Source organism: Nothobranchius furzeri, chromosome 2, assembly GCF_043380555.1.
Source record: "Nothobranchius furzeri strain GRZ-AD chromosome 2, NfurGRZ-RIMD1, whole genome shotgun sequence".
Taxonomy (NCBI): Eukaryota; Metazoa; Chordata; class Actinopteri; order Cyprinodontiformes; family Nothobranchiidae; genus Nothobranchius; species Nothobranchius furzeri.
The window spans coordinates 75498457-75524506 of NC_091742.1; the positions used below are offsets into that span (position 1 = coordinate 75498457).

General features: G+C 44.2%; 2 protein-coding genes across 2 annotated transcripts in view; both read left to right on the forward strand.

Moving 5' to 3' along the window:
• Positions 1 to 15343, forward strand: part of kcnj10a (potassium inwardly rectifying channel subfamily J member 10a) — a 30643-nt gene extending 15300 nt beyond the window's left edge. Inside the window, exons 3-6 of the mRNA XM_015946393.3 lie at positions 735 to 946; positions 2744 to 2875; positions 3136 to 3313; positions 10578 to 15343. Coding sequence (XP_015801879.3) covers positions 735 to 946; positions 2744 to 2875; positions 3136 to 3313; positions 10578 to 10984 — 929 coding nt within the window. The 3' untranslated portion in view covers positions 10985 to 15343. The remainder of the gene's footprint in view (positions 1 to 734; positions 947 to 2743; positions 2876 to 3135; positions 3314 to 10577) is intronic.
• Positions 15344 to 15984: 641 nt separating this feature from the next.
• On the forward strand, positions 15985 to 19785 carry LOC107377023 (uncharacterized). The gene is made up of 5 exons (XM_015946392.3): positions 15985 to 16403; positions 16740 to 17030; positions 17143 to 17400; positions 17487 to 17632; positions 17715 to 19785. Exons 1-5 carry the CDS (start codon positions 16295 to 16297, stop codon positions 18105 to 18107), a joined length of 1197 nt encoding a protein of 398 aa, XP_015801878.1. The 5' UTR covers positions 15985 to 16294; the 3' UTR covers positions 18108 to 19785.
• The last annotated feature ends 6265 nt before the right edge of the window (positions 19786 to 26050 follow it).

Here is a 26050-nt window from a genome sequence, read left to right on the forward strand (position 1 = left end):
TTCTTTGGTTATACTTTGTGATTGTTCTTGCACTTCAATTTTGATTAAAACCATTTTTTGGTTATCCAAAATCCATTTTGTAAAAACAATCTGGAGATTAGTTTAAGGATTTCAGTGTTTGCACTCACTTGATCATTACATGATTAAATAATTTTGAGAAGAACCACCATGGACATAATTTGGGGGGGGGGGGGGGGGGGGGGGGGGGGTCAGGGAGGGCATGTCCCCCCCCCTTTTTTTTCCAAAGTCAAGTTTTGACCCCTGCTCTTTTTACCATCCAAAAACAATATTACGCTATATTAAATTGACACTGGTTGAGCTCTAGGACCAAGCGGAAAACAACCGTTTGTGTTGAAGCCTGTTTCCCATTAGAGCATACTGTAAAGATACCCCCCTCCCCCTCCCAGTGCCCCCCCCCCACTTCTAAAGTGAACATTACGTCCATGAGAACCACAGCTTTAAATGTCCTATTTGTATACAACATGTCTTTCTTCATTTAGAAGGCTTTCCTACAAACACGTCCTACATAATAAATCATAGATCTTGTGAAACTTGTAATGAATGATATCCATTTCACACCAATCAGTCGTCATAAAATGGTATTTATAATGTTTCGATCTATAAAGTAGAAAAAAGCCCAGCTATGATGTGATTTGACTGAATGAGTAAACCCCACAGAAGATTTTCTTAAGAGTTCCTTAAAAGATTTCCTGAATTTCTGATCCATTGTCCAGAGTTTGACCCTCCCTCTAATCACACACCTTGTGTGATGGAGGTGAAGACCCTCACAGGAGCCTTCCTCTACTCGTTGGAGTCCCAAACCACAATTGGTTATGGTTTCCGGTGCATCACGGAGGAGTGTCCTGTAGCTATAGTCCTCCTTATCGTCCAACTGGTCCTCACCATGGTGATGGAGATCTTCATCACTGGCACTTTTCTTGCAAAGGTAACTTTTCTAAACAATTTTGTGTGGTTGTAGCAACTTTTGAAAATTCTACTGGGACTGGGAGATCGGAGTTCAAACTGGTTGGGTCATACCAAAGACTTAAAAAATGGGACCCAGTACCTCCCTGCTTGACACTCAGCTGTGAGAAGTTGGACTGGGTGGTTAAACCATCAAATAGTTCTCGAGCACAGCCACGGCTGCAGCTCACAGCTCCCCACGGGGATGGGTCAAATGCAGAGATTGTCATGTTGGATAGAGATTAGTACCCAAATGCAGTTTACCCAGATCCTTTTATTTAGGAGCGATGAGGGAAGTCCAAAAGGCTCAGGGAAAACATAGGAGCCAAATCAGGTTTGAGATCTCACGAGAGGCAATAATAAAAACTAAAAACAGGAGGCACAGGAGGCAACAAATAATGCTGAGAAGAACAATGAACCAACAGACAGACAAGACCAGGGGTGTTTCTCAAAGCCAAGGAACCTCGCCTTGATGTCTTGGCCCTGCCTCGGTTGCCTTGGAGAGAAGAACCGCCAAGGCGTGTTCCAATGTTCACGTTCTGCCAAGGAGTGTGTTCTCCGTTTGTTAGCTGTTTAGCTAGCTGAGCAAGGATACACAGGAGGTGTTTTGTAGCCTAGCCTTGGTCAAAAATGTCCCAGAACACACCACAGCATTTTCAAAAGGATGGTGATCAGAAGCCTGCAGCTCCTTTGGGGACAAATTTCAAGTTTAAAAGTAACTCAACTAATTTAAAAGGTTGTTTAAGATCCAGAGAAGTTATCTATGGTTGGTTAGTTGCTTAGTAGTTGCAGCTTCGGTGGCTAGCAGGTAATAACTCGCCTACATATTTAATTTACCAAACATATAAACATTTTAAAAAGTAAAAGGCTCGTTTTATATTTATATTGAAACTTATATGTATAAAATTTAATGTTATCTCCCGTGTCACATGATGTTACGTGACCGCCGTGGAAGCCGCGGTCACGTGATGCAAGTCTGTTCCATTTAACCACTTTCTTTGACCAAGGAAAGACAGTGTTTTCGTAAGCAGGGCGCCTGGCCTCGCAAGACATCGCCTTGCGATGACAGGTGCTTTGACATTGAGAAACACCCCAGGGATTTTCTACGCATACATAGAGGAGTGATAGGGAAACAGGGAGCAGGTGTGTAGGGAGTCATTGCTAGTGAGCAGCAGGTGAGACTAATAAGCTAAATGGGCAAAATAGAAAACAAGAGACCACTAACTAAACTGAATCTAAATGAAAAACCTAACAGATTAAACTAGAAGGCTTAATGACAATAAACAATTCAAAGCATAACTGGAAGATAGCTAAACTAAATAAAACTGAACAAAAACCACAGAGTGACAAACTGGAGAGCTCGGGGGGATTGGTCTAAGAGAACTGAAATGAGTGAACTAAATAACCTGAAAACAGCTGAACTGAAGACACTGGAGGGCTGGGGAGCAAAGAAATGCCTAATCTAAATAAATGACAACTGGGGAAACTGCAGAGACAGGAACCAAACGACCAGGGGAATCTAAATAACACGGCCAGGGGAGGGGACCTTAAACCTGGAAGGGGACAACAGGACACAGAACATGGCAGAGATGTAATGTCACCAGTGTGTGATGATGACTAACGGGACTTCATATAAAGGTTTTTGGAGTGTTTTTATACTCCTAAAATAATTCCAATCTCAGGTTTTATTGCCTAGCTTCATACATTCACGACTCTTACACTCAGTTGGTTGTGGCACTGGGAACAGTCTTTTACTCACATTTTTGCTATGCTTTAACAGGTTGCTCGTCCCAAGAAGAGAGGTGAGACAGTCAAGTTCAGTCAACATGCTGTCGTTTCAAACCATGAGGGCAAGCCCTGCCTCATGATCCGAGTTGCCAACATGCGCAAAAGTTTGCTATTAGGATGCCAGGTAAAGCTCTTTGTCAACATGAGTAGTTTCTGTAGTAGTTATATTAGTTTAAGTAGCAACACCTACTATCAGAAAGTATTCTGGTGCTCCTCTGGTGCTTTGTGAAAGACCATCAAACAGAATATCAGCGCCTTGTTCAAGGGCACACCAGCTTTCATGAAGATGTTGGCCTTTGCAGGTATTAAACCTGGGGCCCTCTGGTTACAGGGTGCCTTCTCCAACCTCTTGGCTTCATTTACTGACTACATCTTGGCTCCCAGGTGACGGGGAAGTTGCTTCAGACGTCCCTGACAAAGGAGGGAGAAACGGTGCGATTGGACCAGCGAAACGTACCTTTCCAGGTGGACACATCCAGCGACAGCCCCTTCCTCATCATCCCTCTGACCTACTACCACATCATAGATGAGAACAGCCCCCTCAGTGCCTGGACAGCAAAAGGTAGGTCACAGCTTGGAAAAACCAAGTGGCTAAATTCAACCGTTGAAGTTTTCTTTAAAATTGAGATTTACAGCGTACTTTTATTGAAGTAACTGTTTTAGTGTTTGTACTAAAGTGTGTAGGTACACCATGCATGTGCGTGTAGGTGTGTTGGTATTTACAGTCATGTGCTTTGTTCTTGGCTGTGTCTAGTTGTCAACAGTCGGTCTTGTTTGTCACTGGCACTAGTCTATCTGGAATGTGTGTGAGAGACACCCCTCATTAGAGCACAATACTGTACAGTCTGAGGTGCTGACACCAAGCCTGCTTAGGTCCCCTTGCACCAACTCAGACCTCCATGGTCAAAAATAACCAAATTTACTCATATTCACAGCAAGATGAGTTTTATTTGAAATTGAACAAGAAGCGATTAACATCTCACGACCACCTCCAGATAGGCGATTGTGCTTTAATACAAAAATATTTGAAATTCTGCTCGTCCCTTTTGAGGGTATCGCACTGTTGAAGCATTGCCATGACCACCACAACTGCTAACCCGGCAAATGCACAAACATGTCCACCCAGCTATTTTCCCCTAGTATTTCCATCGGGGGAAACTATTTTAGGAAAAGATAGAATTTTGGTATTTCTGGCAGAAACTGCAATTCCAATTTGATTGATAAATGATAAAACAGTTTTTTTTTTGGTTTAGCGTTTCCTGATCATATTTGAGATTGGCCCTCAGTTGTGTTGCCTTTTCTGTTTTTATTCTTGTTTTAATTCTGTGGTTTATCATGTTTTTGCTGGGCTGGGCCAGTCATCATTCCTAATCCATGTTTTAATTATTTCATCATGTTTCTGGATTATTTCTATTCATTGTGCTGCGTTCTAGTTTTTCATGCGCCTTGGGCTCCCGTAGAGGGTTGTGGGAGGCACTTTATAAATAAAGCCTTGATTGATTGATTCACAATTCTCTTCAAGTCAAGCTTCAGAACAGCATTCACTATGTACAGTTACATTTGCAAACATGACAGCAAATTACATCATACCATCAAAACTTCAAAGTTACTAACTACTACTAATAATGCAATGATGAAAACTAAAGGTATTAATTGTTTTGAATGTGTTTGTTAGTTTTCCCTGCAACACTTTACTAAGGCAGGCTGCCTGGATGCTGTCTTGTCACTAAAACACTGCTCTAACACTGATTGCTGACAAATTTTAAGCATTTACTTGGAATCACCGTAACTCAGCAAGGGTTTGTGCTGTCAGAAAAAAATCAGACGGATTCAAAAAAACAAGAAGTAGCGCTTTCAAGTCCACATATTTTAAATAATTTTGGCCGTAGCAGCACCCTGAAAAGAAAAACAACCATATTCACAGGTTTATGAGCTCAGTTTGGCTTCATCAACCATCCCAGTGCCTTCACCCGCTGCAGCCAGCGCTCGCTGCTACCATCGTAACATTTTTAACAGCAGGGGAAACTCGCCAAACACTTTTCAGATTGTCAGATTGAAAGATTTTCTTCTATTAGATATTGTTTAACTTTTGCTTTACCAGCTGCTTGTTCAAACCACAGCTAGCTCCAAACTCTGATTTCTTTTCTCATCTAGCCCCACCTGTTCCATTTGCTGATTGGTTCTTTTGTCTGTTTGTATGCAAGGTCACAGCTGTTCATATGTTTAGGAACATTTCTACGCACAAGTACAAACTGGTACAAAAATTATACATATACATATACATATATATATATATATATATATATATATATATATATATATATATATATATATATATATATATATATGTCTGTGGTGGATGCCAAGGAGCAACAAATGCATTTACACACTGAGCCTAGGTGGACGATGGGTTGAAGGAGTTAAATAAAAGCAAGCAACATTTAAGCTGCACTGATGTGGTGTTGCAGGAATGCAAAGTGAAGCAGAAAGTCTGCAGCCTTAACGCACAACCCAGATTAGCGGAGTATAAAGCCACTGTGTGATATATATATATATATATATATATATATATATATATGTATGTATATATATATTTTTTTTTCAACTGAGAGATGGGCTCAGCAGTAGTGAAACTTATAGTCATAGCTGTAAACCTGCACCTGTTAGTTCAAAGTGACAGGTTAGTGTGGTTAGCAAAAGGAAAAACAAAAAAAGAGTTGGTGTTGGGGTTGTGTGAGGTGAGTCAGTGGGAGGGAGGCACTTCCAGACTCACAAGCAGATTTTATCTCCATAATACAAGATGGCAGAGGAGGCTTGCTTTTAAACTGCTGAACTAGATGGAAACATGTCGGCCATCTTAATATAGTCTGAGGCGAACTTGTCCCCAGGGTTGTGGTCATTGCTAATAGGCAGGGGAGACAGTTGCTTAGGGCCACCAGGGGCCCCCGTGGAGCTGATTAAATTTGAATAAAGTCAAAAACAGTAAACAGTAGTGAGACAGTGAAAGACTGTCATTCGACGGCACGGTTGGCCATCTCTGATGAGTCCTCTCCTGCATGACTGCTCAGCTAGAGATCACGCATTAACTCATTTGCTGAACCCCCTCGCAGTCTGACAGGAAAATGGCTGCACGCTTCTTTGTTAGCACCAGACAGCAGTTTTTTTTTTGCTTCTGTGCCAGAGTAACCTTGCTCTCCAGTAGGTATTTAATTTAGATGAAAAACTATTTTATGCTCAGAGTTTGATAAATGATTAATGACCCGCACTTGTGTAGCACCTTTCACAGTCAGGACTCCTAAGCTCTTTACACTACAGTGTATCATTAATCCATTCACACACTGATGGTGATGAGCTACTCTGTAGCCACAGCTGCCCTGGGGTGCCACCGGTCCCTCTGACCACCACCAGCAGGCAAGGTGGGTTAAGTGTCTTGCCCAAGGACACAACAGCAGCATTCTCTTATCAGCCGAGATCAAACCTACAACCCTCTGATTGCTGGACAACCCGCTGTACCTCCTGAGCTACTGCTGCCAAAAGTATGTGCATGTTTTGGACCTAGTTTAATAAGCACAAAAAAAAATCATAACGTTTTGGGGCATTCTTTAAATGAAATAAATTCCAATATTGTGTCCTGTGAGGACTGGTAACTTGACGATTTATACACTTGTCCTGAAAAATGTGCCCCCCCCTATAATCAATGGCTTCAATTTTGACATGTAGAGCTGCAGTTGAAGACTTTGAAAAGCTGGAAAAACCTTTATGACAGATTGTTTATCACATTCCATCTTTTAGTTTTTTTTTAAACGCAGAGAGGTTTTATTTACCTGCAATGTTTCGTTTGTGGCTGCAAATTTCGTCAGGCTGAAGAGATTCTTTCTTGTCGTCGTCGTCTTCCTCTGCTTATCCGGGTCCGGGTCGCGGGGGCAGCATCCCAACTAGGGAGCTCCAGACCTTTCTCTCCCCGGCCACCTCCACCAGCTCCTCCGGCAGGACCCCAAGGACCAGATTGGAGATGTAACCTCTCCAACGTGTCCTGGGTCGACCCGGGGGTCTCCTGCTGGCAGGATATGCCCAAAACACCTCCCCAGGGAGGCGTCCAGGAGGCATCCTGACCAGATGCCCAAACCACCTCAACTGACTCCTTTCGATCCGGAGGAGCAGCGGTTCTACTCCAAGTCCCTCCCGAATGTCCGAGCTCCTCACCCTATCTCTAAGGCTGAGCCTGGCCACCCTACGGAGGAAACTCATTTCGGCCGCTTGTATCTGCGATTTCGTTCTTTTGGTCATTACCCAAAGCTCATGACCATAGATGAGGATTGGGACGTAGATCGACCGGTAAATCGAGAGCCTGGCTTTCTGGCTCAGCTCCCTCTTCTCCACGACAGATCGGCTCAGCGTCCGCATCACTGCAGACGCCAAACCAATCCGCCTGTCGATCTCCCGATCCCTCCTACCCTCACTCGTGAACAAGACCCCGAGATACTTAAACTCCTCCACTTGAGGTAGGACTTCTCCCCCGACACGGAGTTGGCAAGCCACCCTTTTCCGGTCGAGAACCATGGTCTCAGATTTGGAGGTGCTGATCCTCATCCCAGCCGCTTCACACTCGGCTGCGAACCTACCCAGCAAGAGCTGAAGGTCAGACCTGGATGAAGCTAGAAGGACCACATCATCCACAAAAAGCAGAGACGAGATTTTCCTGCCACCAAACTCGACACACTCCACACCACGGCTGCGCCTAGAAATTCTGTCCATAAAGGTAATGAACAGAACCGGTGACAAAGGGCAGCCCTGGCGGAGTTCAACCCTCACCGGGAACAGGTCCGACTTACTACCGGCTATGCGGACCAAACTCACGCTCCTCTAAGGGACTGGATGGCCCTTACCAGAAAGCCACCCACCCCATACTCCTGGAGCGTCCCCCACAGGGTGCCCCTGGGGACACGGTCATAAGCCTTCTCCAAATCCACAAAACACGTGTGGATTGGTTGGGCAAACTCCCATTTCCCCTCCATCACCCTTGCAAGGGTATAGAGCTGGTCCACAGTTCCACGACAAGGACAAAAACCACATTGCTCCTCCTCAATCTGAGATTCAACTATCGATCGGACCCTCCTCTCCAGTACTTTGGAGTAGACCTTTCCAGGGAGGCTGAGGAGTGTGATCCCCCTATAGTTGGAACACACCCTCAGGTCACCCTTCTTAAAGATGGGGACCACCACCCCGGTCTGCCACTCCACAGGAACTGCCCCCGATGACTACTCAATGTTGCAGAGACGTGTCAACCACGACAGCCCTACAACATCCATAGCCTTGAGATACCCAGGACGAACCTCATCCGCCCCCGGGGCTCCGCCGCTGTGTAGTTGTTTGACTACCTCAGCAACTTCTGCCCCCGAGATTGGACAGTCCATCCCCAGGTCTCCCGGCTCTGGTTCCTCCTCGGAATGCGCAGGGGTGGGATTGAGGAGCTCCTCAAAGTATTCCTTCCACCGTCCGACTATGGCCCCAGTTGACGTCAGTAGCTCCCCATCCCCAATGTACACAGTGTGAGCGAGTTGCTGCCTCCCTCTCCTGAGGCGCCGGACAGTTTGCCAGAACCTCTTTGGAGCCGATCGATAGTCTTTCTCTATGGCCCCACCAAACTCCTCCCACGCCCGAGATTTTGCCTCGGCAACTGCCACTGCTGCACCCCGCTCGGCTATCCGGTACCTGTCTGATGCCTCCGGAGACCCACAGACCAGCCACGCCTTGTAGGCCTCCTTCTTCAGCCTGACAGCTCCCTGAACCTCTGGTGTCCACCAGCGGGTACGGGGGTTGCCAACACGACTGGCACCGGCCACCTTGCGAACACAGCTAGCAACAGCTGCCTCAACAATCGCAGAGTAGAACAAGGCCCACTCGGAGTCAATGTCCCCCACTGCTCTCAGGACGCGGTCAAAGCTCTGCCGGAGGTGGGAGTTGAAGACTGTCTTGACAGGTTCTTCTGCCAGGCATTCCCAGCAGACCCTCACTAAGCGTTTGGGTCAGCCAGGTCTAGGCGTCATCTTCCCCTGACATCTGATCCAACTCACCACCAGGTGGTGATCAGTTCACAGCTCCGCTCCTCTCTTCACTCGGGTGTCCAAAACATACGGCCGTAGGTCAGATGATACAACTACAAAGTCTATCATCGACCTGCGACCTAGGCTGCCCTGGTACCAAGTGTACCGATGGGCATCCTTATGTTCGAACATGGTGTTCGTTATGGCCAAACTGCAGCTTGCACAGAAGTCCAATAACAAAATACCACTCGAGTTCAGATCAGGCGGGCCGTTTCTCCCAATCCCACCCCTCCAGGTCATGCTGTCATTGCCCACGTGAGCATTGAAGTCCCCCAGCAGGACAATGGAGTCCCATGATGGAGCACTATCTAGCACTCGTCCCAGGGACTCCAAAAAGGGTGGGTACTCTGAACTGATATTTGGCCCATAAGCACAAACAACAGTCAGGACCCGTTCCCCGACCCGAAGGCGCAGGGAAGCTACCCTCTCATTCCCCGGGGTAAACCCCAACACACAGGCAGAGAGTCTTGGGGCTAACAAAAAGCCAACCCCAGCCCTCCGCCTCTCACCCGGATCAACTCCAGCAAAGGAGAGTGTCCAACCCCTCTCAAGGACTTGGGTTCCAGAGCCAATGCTATGTGTTGAGGTGAGTCCGACTATATCTAGCCGGTAAAGCTCAACCTCTGCCACAAGCTCCTGCTCCTTCCCCGCCAGTGAGGTGACATTCCATGTCCCAAAAACCAGTTTCCTTGTCCGGGGATCGGACCGCCAAGGCTCCCGCTTCGGTCTGCCACCTGATCCACACTGCACCGGACCCTTCATGTTCCTCCTGCGGGTGGTGGGTCCACAGTTGGATGAGCCCATGTATCCGGTTTGGGCTGGGCGTGGCCGAGCCCCATGGACGAAAGCCCGGCCACCAGGGGCTCGCTCACGGGCCCCAACCCCAGGCCTGGCTCCAGGGTGGGACCCCGGTAACCCTCCGGGCCAGGTACTCCGGGTACACCGACTCCTTGATAGTTCATCCATGAAAGATCCTCTGATTCTTTCTGTGTTTTAAAAAGAACTAAAAAATGAAATTAGAATTTCAACACAGCAAGAAGACATCAAAGTTGTTTATCACATGCCAGAAGTTCACTCAGCCCATGAACTATTCACCCTCAGAGCTGATTTGGTTATTTGTATCGGCTTGTCTGCCTAACGCCATTCATTCTCCAATTGCTGCTGTCGAAAGACAATCATAAACTGACCTGAATCATAATCTAGTCATTGGACTAACACGGAGGTCACACTCTAGTAATGACATGCTTTTGAGACACACCACCCACAACAAACCCAGGTACAAGAATCCCTTAAACATGCTGGTGCCACCGTGTCTACAATAGGGTTGTGAAAGCTGATGTTTTTCCTTTGGTAGGAGTGATATTTGGTCTGAGTGAGGGTAAGTGTTGTTTGGACAGATGACAGAGTCGGAGCATTCTGAGTGAGCTCTGTTGATGCAGGTGTGGGCTTGCTTCAGTGCACATGTCTGCTGCATGATGTTCCCTTTGGGGACTGACTGTGTGGGTAACGCCAGACAAATACAGTTCCCATTTTCAATGAAAATAAAGTTTTTAATTGTTTGAATAAAGTGGTTCTGGTGAGTGATGATGTGTTACTGGTTTGTGCCGTGTTGTGTAAGTTGGTCAGTTAATGGGGTGCTCTGTGTGCAAACATGAGGTGTTTCAAAAAGCTATTTAGACCTGATTGTGTCATAAAAAGTTAACTACATTGCTTGTCCTCCAGGTGGCGGCTGGACAGACCCTGAACTGGCAGATTTTGAGCTGTTGGTGATCATGAGCGCCACGGTTGAACCAACTTCTGCAACATGCCAGGTTCGAACATCCTACCTTCCCGATGAGATCCTCTGGGGATACGAGTTCCCCCCTGTCGTCTCCCTGTCCCCCTCAGGAAAATATGTGGCTGATTTTGCCTTTTTTGACAAAGTGGCAAAAACCAAGTCTCCCCCCCTCATGATGCAGGACCTCTCCCCAAACGACAAATCACAGGTTCAATACCGCAGCGGCAAAGAGAATGAGAAGAACCAGGAGAAGCTGCGACTGGAAGAGATCTACAGGGGGGACAAGAGGGGGAGAGAAAGGGGACGCATAAGAGATAACAGCCCACTGAGTGTACGAATTAGTAATGTGTGATGGCCCTGACACCAAAAGGTTTTAGGTGATGATGTGAAACTGGATCACAGCAGAGAAACAGGAAGAGGAAAACAAAAGCTGCTAAAAACGGATGAAACGTTTCTCCTACTCACAAAGATTCAATGTGGAGCAAAACCGATGACCTTTAACATCCGGCTACACTAGCGGCACACCATGAAAGAGAACTACAAATGTATCAAAATGTACTACATATGCCTGCCGCCAGCTTCAAACAGAGCAGGATGTAAACTCATCTACAGCAAGACTTCAAGGCTCTGAAACAGGTGGTTGAATATTTCTGTGATGCAACATTTCCTCATAGCATATATCTTTGCAGCTGGAAATCCTGATAGGTTCACCTTTACATCGATGTTCAACATAGAAAGATTCTTCATCCACGGCAGGTGTGTGGGTAGCACCCCTGAAAAACAGCAAACAAACAAACCAACAGGCATATTTTAAGCCATTCATTTAAAATGTTTGGGGCCTCAGTAACCTCAGTGGTTGATGCATAAGCAGCCACAACAGCTAGGCTCCTCCTCATGTTATTCACCAATATGGCGACATTTTACTGTAGGATGGTTAGGGTTAGGGTCCTTTTCCTTAAAGGGGAGATGCTGAAGGTGAAGCAGTTTGGTGTTGTTGGTTAGTATTTCACAACAATGGCACTGAAAGGGTCTCTTGGGGCCACAAGCAAAAGCACAAACAAGGAACTTAAGGTTCATAGCCAAGAAGCATTGTGACAACAGAGGAATAATACAACCAAAATTCCCTAACATCTTATACCAAGTGTATCGTTTTTATGGGGATGCCGTTACTTACTAAAATACACTGTAAAACTAACAACAACAACAACAACAACAGCATGTCTTATCAGTTAATTTCTGTCTGCAATCTTGTCTTTGATGACATTTCCCTAGAAGATAAGCCTGGTGGCTTATGGGTCATGGATGTAGTTTTGACTAGAAAAGGGGGAAACACAACCGTAAAGGGGGTGGTGGGGTAGATTTGAACCCAGGACTTTACTGCTCTAAGTCTTTTTTATGTAATGTCAGGAATACAGAACTGTCAAGTACACGGATCGCAGGAACGGCCAATCACACGTTAGCAAGCGTCAGCAGAGCCAATAGATGAGCTGATGGACGGCTCTAATGGGAAACAGGCTTCAACACAAGCAGTTCTTTTCTGAATGGTCCTAGTGCTAGTGTTTCTTTAATATAGCGTAATATTGTTTTCGGATAGGAAAAAATGCAGGGGTTCAAAAATTAACTTTGCAAAAAGTGTGTGTGTGTGTGTGTGTGTGTGTGTGTGTGTGTGTGTGTGGGGGGGGGGGTCCCCCTGTCCCCTCCCAAAACTACGCCCATGATTGTGGTGGACAAAGCAGTCTGCCACCCTCTCTGATCCCTGTGTAATGAGAATTTGCACAAAACTTTTTCCTTGCCTTTTCTGTGCTCCCGCAGAAGCATACAGGACCAGGAGGGAACCACTAGCCTGGCCTCCCAGACTCGTCCTCTGTTTAATTCTGCGCAGAGAAAGAGTCTGGTTACTCACAGACAGAGAGGCACTTGAGGGGCGGGACTAGGCAGCTCAAAAATAATTAATCAGAAAAAAGAGGGAAATGCCGACTGTACAGCGCGACGCTGTAGTTTTTTTTAGCTGTAGTCAAAAATGGCGTCTGGCAACGGCACAAACATCTTTTATTTTAGAAGAAAGGCTTTTAGCGCTTCGACTTGTTGTGGGTTTAAAGACATTCAAGTCATTTAGACCAGAGGAAAGAGCCGCAGCGAACTCCGCTTCAGTCGCCATGTTTATGACAAACTCGGTGTTGTGGTGTGTGACGTACGCTACTCAGTGCTGATTGGCTCGGTAAGAATTCTCAGGGGGTGGGTTAATTTGAATAGGAGAGTTCCCAGACTCTTTCTCTGTGCAGAATTAAACAGATGAGGAGTCTGGCAGGCCAGGCTAGTGAACCACATGAAATCTTTTGTAACAAGGTATTTTTTACTAATGTAGAAAATGCACATGTGACCCACTCTTGCTCATGGACAATATACAAAGTCTTCATAAAGGCTCCAGTTAGATTTGAATCCAGGGCTTTCCTGCTCTGACGCAACAGCACTAACCACTTCTCCATAAAGTGTTTTCATAGAGCCTCTGCGTGCTACACACTGGACATTTAATAAGATACCTGGAACAGGTGGTGGAAACACTGGAACGTGTTATATTTTTGTTGTACAGTTTCAAAGGAATGTATTAAATTTTAGTCATTTTTAACAAGGGTGACCTGAACATATTACATCAGATGTAAATATCTGTGGGACTAGATGTGGTCAGTAATGTTACTAAAAGCACTTTAACTTGAAGGAACAGTGACATTTACTGTAAAAGAAAAACAGAACTAACCTCCAAGTTCAGTACGCTGTATTAGCTGACTCAGTTGTGTGATGATGGGACAGATTTGTTGATTGTGTTTACACCAGCCGATGTTTGGAGGTCTGCTCCCAGTTTCATGTACAGTTTAACATGTACAGTGTCTGTAAATATCTTTAGTTTATTTTTTAATTTGAGGTGTACTGCTGTCGGTGCACAATGTTATTTCTGTAAAGCACTTCTGCCTTTTAACTGCTGTTATGTTGAGCAGAATGTATCATTTAACAGCGTGTAACAGTCGCATAAAACAGTACAAATACTCATCATGCATCCAACGGATGTGTGAGGCGGGACTAACTATTGATTTAACTCAAAAACACACAGATGTGATTAAACAGTTTTTAAACAAAATGAATTGAAAAAGAGTTTCAAGAACAGATCCAAAGGGGGGTGGGTGCACGTAAGCCCTTTCAGGACTTTGCTAAGTCATGAGCACAAGTTAATCTATTCCAAGGATGAGGAAAGTGGCTGTGAGATGTAAAAAGCAACATTCAATGACCAGATGTTTTCCCGATGCTCTGGTGGAGACAACAAAACAGGGTACAGTGCAGCGTTGTGGAGGAATTTCTGCTAGATATTTTGGAGTGGGGAGGCTGATCTAAAATAGAGTCGAAGCTGCTTATTTCATTTTCCTTCTTTTACCAATGCTGGTTGTTTGGCCATGTCTAATTTCCTACTGAGTTACAACAAATCAGCATGCGTCACCATAAGTCCTGCCTAGCCACTACCGGACTGTAAACACCATGAGGCAAATACTTGGTTGGTCACTGAAATGTCCCGGGAAGTGGTCCTCTTGAGACAGAACAGATACTGTCTTCTTCTTCTAGACATATTGACTTTATCCATTTTTATTTCAAGGTCTTATTGACTTTTTTTTAATAACACAGCTGTGGTCTCCAGTATTAATAAACCTTGTTGGTCTTTTTTTGTAGACAAAAGCTTGTGTGCTCTTGTTTCAGGATGTAGAAGTCTGTTGAGGAGAATACTGATTATTATTCATGTTAAGCAAACATCTTGCCTCTGATTGGCTAACGGCAACACGACTCTTCCACTTCCACAGACAAATTCCGACCACTTCTTATTCAGGTGTTCTTTGTTCACCGTTGTAAGAAAAGCAGCGTTGATGTGTTATCTCCACAAATAACACATGCCTGAAACTGATCCGCCATGTTGTGGCGTTGCTAACGGTCAACTTCAACTAGCTGAGGCATGTCCTGCTCTCTCCTGGCCATGACAACACTACAGCCTTCTGTGGTTACAGGCCAAGGTGGGCGGGGTCATGAATACTAATTTTTCCTGTCTTTTCTCTTGTTTGCGGCTGATGCAGGCAATAAGGGTTGAAGAAAATGTTCGTGTGCAGCATGCATATTGAATCCAAAGTGATCAATCGTGTTTCAAGAAGATCAAGTATGGTACAGTTTCTCAGTGAAGGTACACTGCAAACTCTTGTATTGTGCGATTTTAGCAGCTCAAAAGTCTCACAACCACCCTCCTAATAAGTTATGTGACTGGTTGTTATCCACTTTCACTGGAAAAGTATAAATGTCTAGAAGCATTTTAGCTCCTGATCAAAAACAGGACCAGTACAGAGAAAACAGATGCAGTAACAGTAAAAACAACTACATAGCTGTTTCGGTTTCTAAGACACAAAAATAAAAACCGTAGTTTGAAGCTCGTACGTTGTTCCTCGACAGCTTTGAGTCCACATGGATGCAACAATTCAAATTTAGGTTATGTTCCCTTGAGAATCATTTGAGGTAAAGCATCTTTACTCTGGTAAACCCTGCAGATGGTTACAAACAAACGGTGAAACATATTTCAGTTGCTACCGTACTATTTCCAGCTCAGTCTCTAAACGCTGAAATCTCACCTCTTAACCAGCAATGTGACTTAAAGTGCCTATTTTAATAAAAGCTATATTTACAAGTTCATGTCTCTGATTTTTAATCATGTCACCGTGTCTGTTATGTAATCATGATTTTGTTTTCAAATGTAGACTAACTGTCGACTTACAGATTGTTTGACTTAACATGATGTTCACATTTGATGCTTGATTTAAGACTTGCTAAACTAAGACGTTTAAAATATCTTGGTCTTTTGCTCTTGGCCAAACCTCTAAATAGATTAAATTAGAGTTGTTTTGAGTTAGCAACAGCAAGACAATCAGCCTGCCAGGATGTGATGGTTTCTTCTCGAGTTTGATGTAGAAATACCTCCACTTCCCTTTTTGAGAGCAGATTGTCGTGCATTAGCCTGAGCACTGGAAACACACGTTCACAGGGCAAAAATACTGTTAATGAAACGGTACAGTTGGATGAGCTTGTTATCACAAAAGCAGAACTCAAAAAATATTTAAAAACAAAACCAGATTTTGACATCAGCATGGTTTTACCTAATGACTGTGTTATGATTAAATGCTGCTGTTAAAATGTGTGTTTGTATATATGTGTGTGTGTGTGTGTGTGTGTGTTTGTATATGTGTGTGTGTGTGTGTGTGTGTGTGTGTGTGTGTGTGTGTGTGTGTGTGTGTGTGTGTGTGTGTGTGTGACTGAAAGGTTTAGAGCAGAGGCCAAACTATAGGCTCTCTGGTAAACTGGAGGTTAACCATGTTCCAGTGATTTTGACATTTTCTTTGTTGTTCTCAAATGAAAAAATCTCATTTGATGTTTTTTGGTTTTGAGAATTTAAATTGTTCCAAATCATTTTTAAATGAACCAACCGATTCTCTCAGCCCTGCGTCAACAGGTTCGACAGAAACAGGTTTTAAAGGGATGTTTGGAGGATAAATCAATTAGAGCCTCTTTTTTTTTGTCTTTTTGGGGGTGTCGTGTGACTTCCTGGCTTCTTAAAAGATCTATCTTTGGTTTGCTGCGTTAACGGATGAGTGCACGTTCTCACATGCAGTGTGTTTCCTGCTCTACATTCACTCAGATAATAACCGCTGGAGCCCTAAAAATGCTTTTTGTCCTGAGTATCTGGATATTTACAGGTAAGAGCAAAACTCTCTTGCATGAGAATGACTATGAGGTCTGCTTGGATTTCGGACAAATACTGTTACTCAATCCAAGACCGGAGACTTAGACCACACAAAACAGGAAGTAGATTGATTTAGAAGCTTTTCTTAAGTAAGTAAAACTGTGCATTTACCCTTTTGTAGGATAAAAAAAAATTTCCTCTGGAATTTTGTTCCTGTTTCAAAGATGAAAGAAACAGATCCATTTTTATATCTTCAAAAATGCTGTTTTAACTCTTCATTTCGTATGCACACTGACTCCATGTTTATAGGACTGTAGATCAAGTCTTAAAAGTGACTCCTGTCTTTTAGGAGTCCTGGCCGAGGAACCCACAGTGCAATATTATCAACTGAAACACAGTTCAGTGTGCCTACATGTCAACAACACCCCTCCATATCAAAATGCTGAGTGGACATTTGCTGGTAACATTCTAACAGTTGGAAAAGACCTTGATCCCGTTCATGAAAGGAAAATGGATTTTAACCCTGCCAACTTGACCTTGTGTATAAAAAATCTGACTAACGCTGACAGCGGCATTTATAGGAGCTCAATTGTGTCTAATTTCAAAAAAATAGCAGTGGTTCACCAAGTCATTGTTGAAGGTATGTCAGACTTTCGTTTCCATCCTCTTTTTAAGCTTTTGTCTAAACTTCATTCACAAAGTCACACTTGCAGGATTTGGTATTTAACTGGTTTGCCTGTTTGGTGTTGTAGAGATGGTTCCTAAACCAGTGATCACTCTGACACCAGAGCATCGCTCCAACCTGTCTGCAGCTTCCTGCCGAATCAGAGCAAACTGCTCCATCCAGGACCACTGGCTGTGGTCTCTCTGTGATGAAAACGGCTGTGAGACCTCTCAGATGTCCTTCAGCAAGCTCAACATCACCCTCTTTTCTGATAACTCAACTGCTGTCTGCATTGGCAACAACCATGTCAGCACTAAAAGCCACTCAGTGAGCATCGCAACAAAGTGTGAGTATCAGAATGAAGCAGATGACTTCTATATCTATTAAAGAACGAATAAAACTACTTTCTAGTAAAACTGTTTTATGTTTCAGGTTTCAGGATTTCTGACAGTGAAGCTAACGAAGTTTCAACACTCAGTAATACTAATATCATCATCATCATCTTGTGTGTGATATTCTTTGGTTTTTGTATCGCATTTACCTACATCCTCTGCTCAAAATCATGCAACTCCAATCAGGTAATTCAAATAATAATGTTTTCATATCAGGATGAACAATCGTTTCACATTTCCTAATATAACAGTGTAACACCGTTTCTAGGGAACATCATCGGCTTTGTTGATAGAGAATGGACAACTAGAGAGGCAACCACGATCCGGGCCCAGAACCTCTACGTCTTCTTCAGGGAGTGAAGCAGACCCCTCATACGAGAACGTGGATACCCCTGGGCTTGGTGGAAGCATCGTCCCAGGAGAGGGGCAGGACTTCAGAGAGGGTCAGAGGGCTGATACCATCTACAGCATCCCACAAGCGCCCGTCTCTCGTGTTAAATTTGAAAGGAGCAAGGACACATCAGTAAACAAGGATGAACAAACAACTTCTGAGTCTGCCACCCAGAATCAGGACCAGTCTCTAACACAAGCTGACACGGTGTACACCATGTTGCAAATGCCCAAAAATCTGAAGGCACAGCACCACCAAGAGGGAGACTAGGACTGATGGAAGCCAAGATAAAGGCATGAGTCAGAGTGTGTATGTACAGAAATTATAAAGTCAATGACAACTATAGTAAGCATAACATCCATACTAAATTTGAAATATTTTAGTAACCAACGAGGTCCAGTAGTGTAATATTCTCATCTGGTCTTACTGTTTAGCACATAGATAATCTTATGAATGAGGAAGACCAGATGTACGATCAGTGTTTGTCTTGTTTATACCATACATGATAGGGCTCAGTGTGTTACGGATGCCAGCCTGACCAGTGGAGAGAAGCAACCAAATTCACACATCTGTAGTGAATCAGCCTGACACCGCTCCTCTTCCTCCTCTCTCCCAGGCTGCTGAGGAGCACAGCTGAGAGGAATCAACCTAATGAGCAAACACCTGCATAAAAGGGCTGTGCCTTCAGCAGTCTGGGAGGCAGCAGTGCAGGGGTTCTGCTGTCCTCCTGGTTTAGTGTAGTTTTAACCCCTGTTCGTTTGGATTTGTTTGAGTTTTTGAACTTTGGTTGTTTTTAATTCTTAATGAGAAACTGAGGATGATCCAGTGGGATCTTTTGTATGTTTGGTTTTTAAGGTTAACTTCATTTGTGGCTATTTTCCTGACTTCAGTTTTAACACCTTTCGTGTTGGTAAAACTTTTAAGATAAGTTTTTACCAGGTGTTTTTAGTCAGAATGTTTTTAGACTTTTATCAACTTCAGGATTTTAAAACACCTTCGTTGCGGTAAAACTTTTAACATAAGTTTTTACCAGGTGTTTTATAGTTGATAATTTGCTTTGTACTGTTAACCTTATAGAGAAATCAGTTTTGCTGGTGTTTTAATACCTTTTTTGTACAAATAAACCCATTTTAAACTCCGCCGCCAGTTCTTATGTTCTCCCCATCCTTCACACTTTTAACATCACATGTCGGGGACGTAACACAGTGTAAGTACTGGAAACTCTTCAGTGGCATTGTAACTTTTAACTATCTACTTCAATTAATAAACCATTCACAAGTAATTGTATCTGGTTGTTAATAAAGTTGCCATTGTTTGTTTAGAACCAGACTGTCGTTTGAATAATGGATTATTCTATTTGTTGTTTGTGTGATGATTAAACGCTGGAGTTAAACGGTTTAGAGCTGAAAGCTGAGTGCAGAAGGAGTTGACTGAGTTTGAGAGACAGACACAACACCATCATCCGTCAATACAAGCACTCTGCTGCAGGCCCACAGAGGGTGATACTACTACTAATAATAATAAGTTTCTTCCCTGCAGCAACAGGGAACAAACTTAAAGAGTAGGATTTAACTTGTGAAGCATTGGGAAAGTCTAACAAGGTTATTTGTCCACAGCAATGTCAGAGGTCAACAGACAGCGCTGCTCACGAACCTCCAAAACAAAAGGAAACGACAGAGTGATCCAGGACTAATTGGAGACACGTTGGAGAAATGCTGTTACAATAAAGACTGAAGGGCTAAAGCTGTTCAGAGTGACTCTGATGGTTCAGCCATTTCTTTTTGTCACAAAGCTTGCAGGTTCCTCATAATCAGACAGGTTGGTGCTAAAGGAACCCAAGTAAGATTCGAACACAGACAAGGTGTTTGTCTTGTTTTGTACAAATCAAACCTTTTTGAAGAACAACATTAAAGAACAGCTGAAAGGCTTTAATTAAAGCCTTGATTATTTATTCTGACTTCTGAGAAAAGAAGTCAGAACATTAAGTTTAAATCTAACATTTGACAGAGATTAAAGTCAGTTCTTTTTGTTTTCCTCCCCCCTAAAGATGCACTGTAATTGATTGGTTGTCAGTTTTGCAAAACCACCATTTTGTTTTTGTTAGTTTTTAAAATTAAGAAGAAAAAAAGAGAAATTATCAAAAAATCTGGATTTTCTTTCAATGGGATGTTGATATTAGTGGAAAGTTAGGTGAAAACAAGTATAAATTGATCTAAACATATTACTAGCACTGTTAGTGTGATCCTGTTGTGGAAATTCAGACAAAGCTAAAATAAAAGGCTTTAATTTCAGGTTTTCAAATACTAAAGGGCATTTCCAACCTATTTGTTTTCCCAGTCTTTTCGACTTGCTCCCATCTGGCAGGAGGCTCCGGTCCATTCAGACCACAATCTCTCACCACGAAAAGTTTTTTTCCTTTTGCTGTTGGACTCATGAAGGACAATCCTAGGACTGCCCACTCCAGTCGCTTTGTTTCAGTCACATGACCTTGTGTTGTGTTTGCACCTGAACTGACCTGCTGTGATCAGTTCCTACGCTGACTTGTATATGTTAGCTGATTACTCTAATTATTGCCGCTCTATATTATTAATTTGTTTATATTTTCTGCAACAAGTACCTCTGCAATGTTTTAATGTTATAAACTTCATCAGTCATCACACACACACACACACACACACACACACACACACACACACACACACACACACACACACACACACACACACACACACTATAAAAATGGTTTTATTGAGTTATTTTTACCTATTTGATCACATCTGAGAGCCACTGGGGCAAATAAAGAAGTGACCGTTGTCTGAGCCGTAAGGATGAGGAAAGAGGAGAGGGGACCTCTGGACTCCATGCAACGCTCCCAGAGGTAAGGTTATGAGGGGCCACCAGAGACAATATTCTAAATTACCTCTCATGTGGAAATAGAGCTGTCTGGTTTGAAAGTAGGATAAACTTATTAGGTGATTGTGATCAAAACTTTATTATTTGGATCATAGAAAACAAACCAGTGCAATCTTTAGAGCACCATGAGGTCTGATCGGGTCTTTTCTCTGTTTTTCAGATGATGATGATCATCCTGGAGGATGAAGGAGTGATGAGGCTGCAAGCTGAGGTCATGAAACCAGAGGCATCTGTTTTCAAGTCTTTCATCATCATCATCATCATCATCATTGTTCTTATTTCTACTTTAAAGGCTTTAGTGATGCAAATAGTTTTTTGCAAAAGTAACTCTTGTCAAGTTCCTAATGTTGCTAGTATGATGGTGTCATGAATAGATGTTTAATCCCACTAGATACAAGAGTTGTAGCAGGGGTTATTTTCTAAAATGAACTAATAATTGATGCACAGGAAATCATGTCCCAGACGGTGATGGCTACTGGCTGGAAGGATCTCCTGAACCTTTCTGTGCTACAGCAGACCCAAAAAAGACTTTTATTTAACACTCTGCTCTACTGAGAACCCCATTGTGTTCTGTAGAAAACATAACCATCATGTTCTACAACTTTTACATCAGGGGTGGGCAACACTCATCTTCAAGAGCTGCTATCCTGCATGTTTTAGTTGCTTGCCTGTTCCATCTCACCTTATTCAATGGTTGTATAACTTGTTCAGTATGTCATCAAGCTGTGTAAAAGCCTGTCAATAACCTGCTGACCAAAATCAGGTGTGTTAAAGCAGGGAAATAACTAAAACATGCTGGATAGCAATCCTCTAGGACCAGAACTGCCATCCTCTGTTCTCAAGCATCGTTTGGGTCCTCAATTAGTTACATTTTAACTAGGCTAATTATAAAAATACTGAAATACTGTAAAGACTTGAATTTGAACACTACAATAAGATGTTTGTTAAATGTCATTACTTATTGTTCGATTCTCATTGAATAAATCCACTTAAGGTGTGTTATTAATTAGGCTTTAAAGTTTTATATAAGGGACATTTATGAACAGATTATTAATCCCACAGTGGGGTGATCCTCATGTTAAGGCAGCACACACACACACAAAGAATGATTGTAATTCGAGTTTAAGACATAAACAGGTTAAAGTCTGACCTGCAATAAAAATAGAATAAGATGTAGAAAACAAGTTTACACACACACACACACACACACACACTCACACACACACACACACACACACACACACACACACACACACACACACACACACACACACACACACACACACACGAGATTTTTGTCCATCTTAAAATAGAAAACGATGTGATAGAAATGAACGCTGGTTGTGTTTGTTGCATCACCTTAAAGGCCAGTTTGTTACAACACCCAGGTATTTACCTGAAACATTCATACAGAAGGGTGATGTCTGCATTTTCATTCTAAAATCCAAAGAAAACACAGAGTTTATATCCACTTCAGTGCTTTTGTGTCAACATTTTGGGCGTGTGGTTTGGATGCAGGGACACTGATATAACATTTGGATCAACACACCTGTGGATGCTCTAATGAAGGCCACAGTGGAGCCAAAACCATCAGCAAACAAATCAGTTGATAACAACTTTTACTACACTGTGTAAAAAATAAGAATAGAAGAAATAAATTTGAACTTTCCATGCGTGAAAGTGGGAGGGTGGCTGTTCCTCAGCATGAGATAATGGAGGTGTTGCGTGAAAAGGCTCATATGTGTGTGTCTCACACTCAATTTGTGAGAGCTGGCAGTCCTATAAAGCGCTCCATTCATCCAGTTTCATTTAGTTAAAGTCCCCTGAGGTTGATCCAGTTCATCTTTCTCCAACACTGAGTGGGTCCAAGGTATTCCCAATTCAGAATACCAGTAGATATCTTATTCCTCCAACAAGTTCTGCCTGGAACACCAACTGCACCAGGAGCAGGCGGCTAAGCTGAAGCTAAAGATCTCTTCCTTCAGCTTGATGGTTTGCCCAGCCTTAGTTGTACAAACTGGTCCATCTAGCAAATGCTCTGCCCTGGTTTCCTCAGTCTTAGCACCAATCTTTCTGGTTCTAATTCATATTTTCTGTCACACCCTGCCAGGAGCCCAGCTCTTTGTTTCCTGTTTTACTTTGACATTCTTCTCTCTCCTTTGTGTCACTTCCTGTCCTTCATTAACCAGATTCATCCCAGCTGTGTTCACGTGTATTTAACCTCTCTCTGTTCTCCTTTTCAGTTGCCAGTTCGTTGTTTTCCTCATACCTCTTCGTTCCAGCCGTGATTATTGTTTGCTCTCAGTATTTTTGACTTAGTTTTGGTGCATCCGTTTCTGCTATTTTTGCCAGCTAACTTGGATTTGCTTGTTGGAATATTTACCTGCCTTTTTGACCTCTGCCTTAATAAAGGACATTTGCCTATTACCTCCTCATTCTCCAGCCTTGCTTTTGGGTCCAGTTCCCGATACCTGACAGTACGAACTAGCCAACACGGACCCAGCAGGCTCGGAACCAGTACTTAGCGCTTTGGGTGCTCAAGGCAGGAGGCTGCACCAGCAGGAGGAGCATCTTGCTGACCTCGACCAGCGGATCCAACAGATGTCAGCTGGACAGGAACAGTTGATGACATCCGTAGGTGAACAACTGGGAATTCTCGTCAGCCAGATACAGGATCTGCGGCGCAACTCGGAGCCTCCGCCCAGAGATGACCATCCTGTTAAAGCGGACTCTGCCCCTGCTGCTGACATGTCTGCTGCCCAGCTGAATCTTGGGGGCACGCCTGCTCAGCCACTTCCTTCGTCTTCATTGGCTCCACAGGTGCAGCTCGCTCGACCAGATAACTTCTCTGGAGATTCTGGTGACTGCTTGGCTTTTTTGACTCGGTACTCGATTCACTTTGAACTCTTACCTAATTCCAACCGCACTGACAAAGCGAAGATTACTTTTATCATCTCACACTTGTCGGGGAGAGCGGAGGCTTGGGCAACGAGTGAGTGGGGATGCCAGACCCGTGCATGTGACTCTTTGGTCCTTTTCACACACAGCTTAAAGCAGATATTTCATCATGCTCGACCCGGTCGTGAGACCGCCCGGGCTCTTCACAGATTGCAGCAGGGAAGGAGAAGGGCCACTGATTATGCCTTCGAGATCCAGACTCTTTCGGCGGGTAGTGACTGGAACCAGCCAGCCCTATGTGACGCCTTTTTGGAAGGACTAAATAATGATTTCAAGGACTGTTTGGCTCCACTTGATCTCCCTACAGATCTAGATGACCTCAATGCTCTTGTCATTAAGTTAGGCAAGAGACTCTATGACAGGAGGAGAGAGTGGGGCGGCTCCATCAATCGGCCGGTGGGTTGGAGTACTGAACCTGGGATTGTCGGTTTTGGCCATCAGCTGCCTGTCTCGACCTTCATGCCAACACACTGTCCCACGTCATCCCCCAACACAGACGAACCCATGGAATTCGGCCGAACCCGTCTCTCGCCAGAGGAACGACAGCGACGGTGGAGGCTGGGCCTGTGCATGTACTGTGGCCAGGCTGGTCACCTTGTGGGGAACTGTCCTGTCAACAGGAGAACACTCCAGACCCAGAAGACCATGGTGAGACGAACCACTTTTTCGTCAGTAAAACGAGTGAATCCTGTGGTTACCATTACCAGTTCAGACAAACAGTTTTAGTCGATTCTGGTGCTGATGCCAACTTGATGGATACATCCCTTGCAGCACGACTGAAACTTCAGTTACAGACTCTTGAAGCCCCTTCAGTCTACTGCTGTGGATGGTCGCCTCTTGTGCTCGGTATCGTTACAGACTCCTCCGATGCTGCTTACCTTCCCAGACCAGCACACTGAGACCATCGTTTTCCTGGTCTCCTCCTTCCCTCTACACCCGGTGATATTGGGGTTCCCATGGCTGGAGAAACATGGTCCGGTCATCGACTGGGCTACAGGCTCCATTAGCTCCTGGACTTGTCACTGTTTGGAGAACACATCAGGTCAGTCAGCCACGGCTGCTATTTTGGACATGGATTATCCTTGCTTGTCTTCTGTCCCAGCCTGTTACCACGACCTCAAGGAAGTTTTTAGCAAGTCCAGGGCCACTTCATTGCTTCCACATCGATCTTATGATTGTTCCATGGGCCTGCTACCAGGGTCGACACCACCCAGGGGTCATCTCTATTCTCTCTCCAGCCCCGAACACCAGGTCATGAAAGACTATGTGGACTCTGCCCTTAAGGCTGGCCTCATCCGTCCATCAACCTCTCGGGGTTCTTTGTTACAAAGAAAGACAAGACCCTGCGCCCTTGCATAGACTATCGAGGACTCAACGACGTCACCGTCAAGAACAGGTACCCCCTCCCGTTGATGTCTACTGCATTTGAGATGTTACACAGGGTGCCAAGATTTTCACTAAACTTGATCTGAGAAATGCTTACCTTCTGGTAAGGATACGGGAGAGGGATGAGTGGAAGACTGTTTTCAATACACCTACTGGACATTATGAATATTTAGTCATGCCTTTTGGTCTTGCTAATGCACTTTCTGTGTTTCAGGCCCTAATTAATGATGTGCTTTGTGGCATGCTGAATGTGTTTGTATTTGTTTACTTGGATGACATCCTTGTGTTTTCTCTTGATGAGCAGACTCATAGAGTGCATGTTTGCCATGTACTCCACCGTCTCCTCCACAACCAGCTCTTAAGGCTGAAAAGTGTGAGTTTCATGTCTCTTCTGTTTCTTTCCTTGGTCTTGTGGTGGGGCAGGGCAGAACCCAGATGGACCCCACTAAGGTGGCAGCTGTTAAAGATTGGTCAGTACCCACCTCCAGGAGGGAGGTTCAGCGGTTCCTTGGCTTCGCCAACTTTTACAGGAAGTTCATCCGTGGCTTCAGCACCATTGCAGCCCCTCTGTATTCCCTGACCTCACCAGCTTCCAGGTTTGTCTGGTCTCCTCGAGCAGATGCAGCCTTTCGTAGGTTGAAAGACTGCTTTGTTTCTGCACCTATCCTCACCTTGCCAGATCCCACTCTTCAGTTCGTGGTGGAGGTGGATGCTTCGGCCACAGGGGTTGGCGCAGTTGTCTTGCGGCAGTCAGCCAAGGAAGGCCGCATCCATCCCTGTGCCTACCTGTCCCACAAGCTGTCACCTGCAGAGAGGAATTACGACGTGGGAGATCGAGAGCTACTCGCCATCAAGATGGCAATGGAGGAGTGGCGACATTGGCTTTAGGGCTCCCAGCAGCCTTTTTTTGGTTTGGACAGACCCCAAGAACCTCGCATACCTTAGGAGTGCCAAGA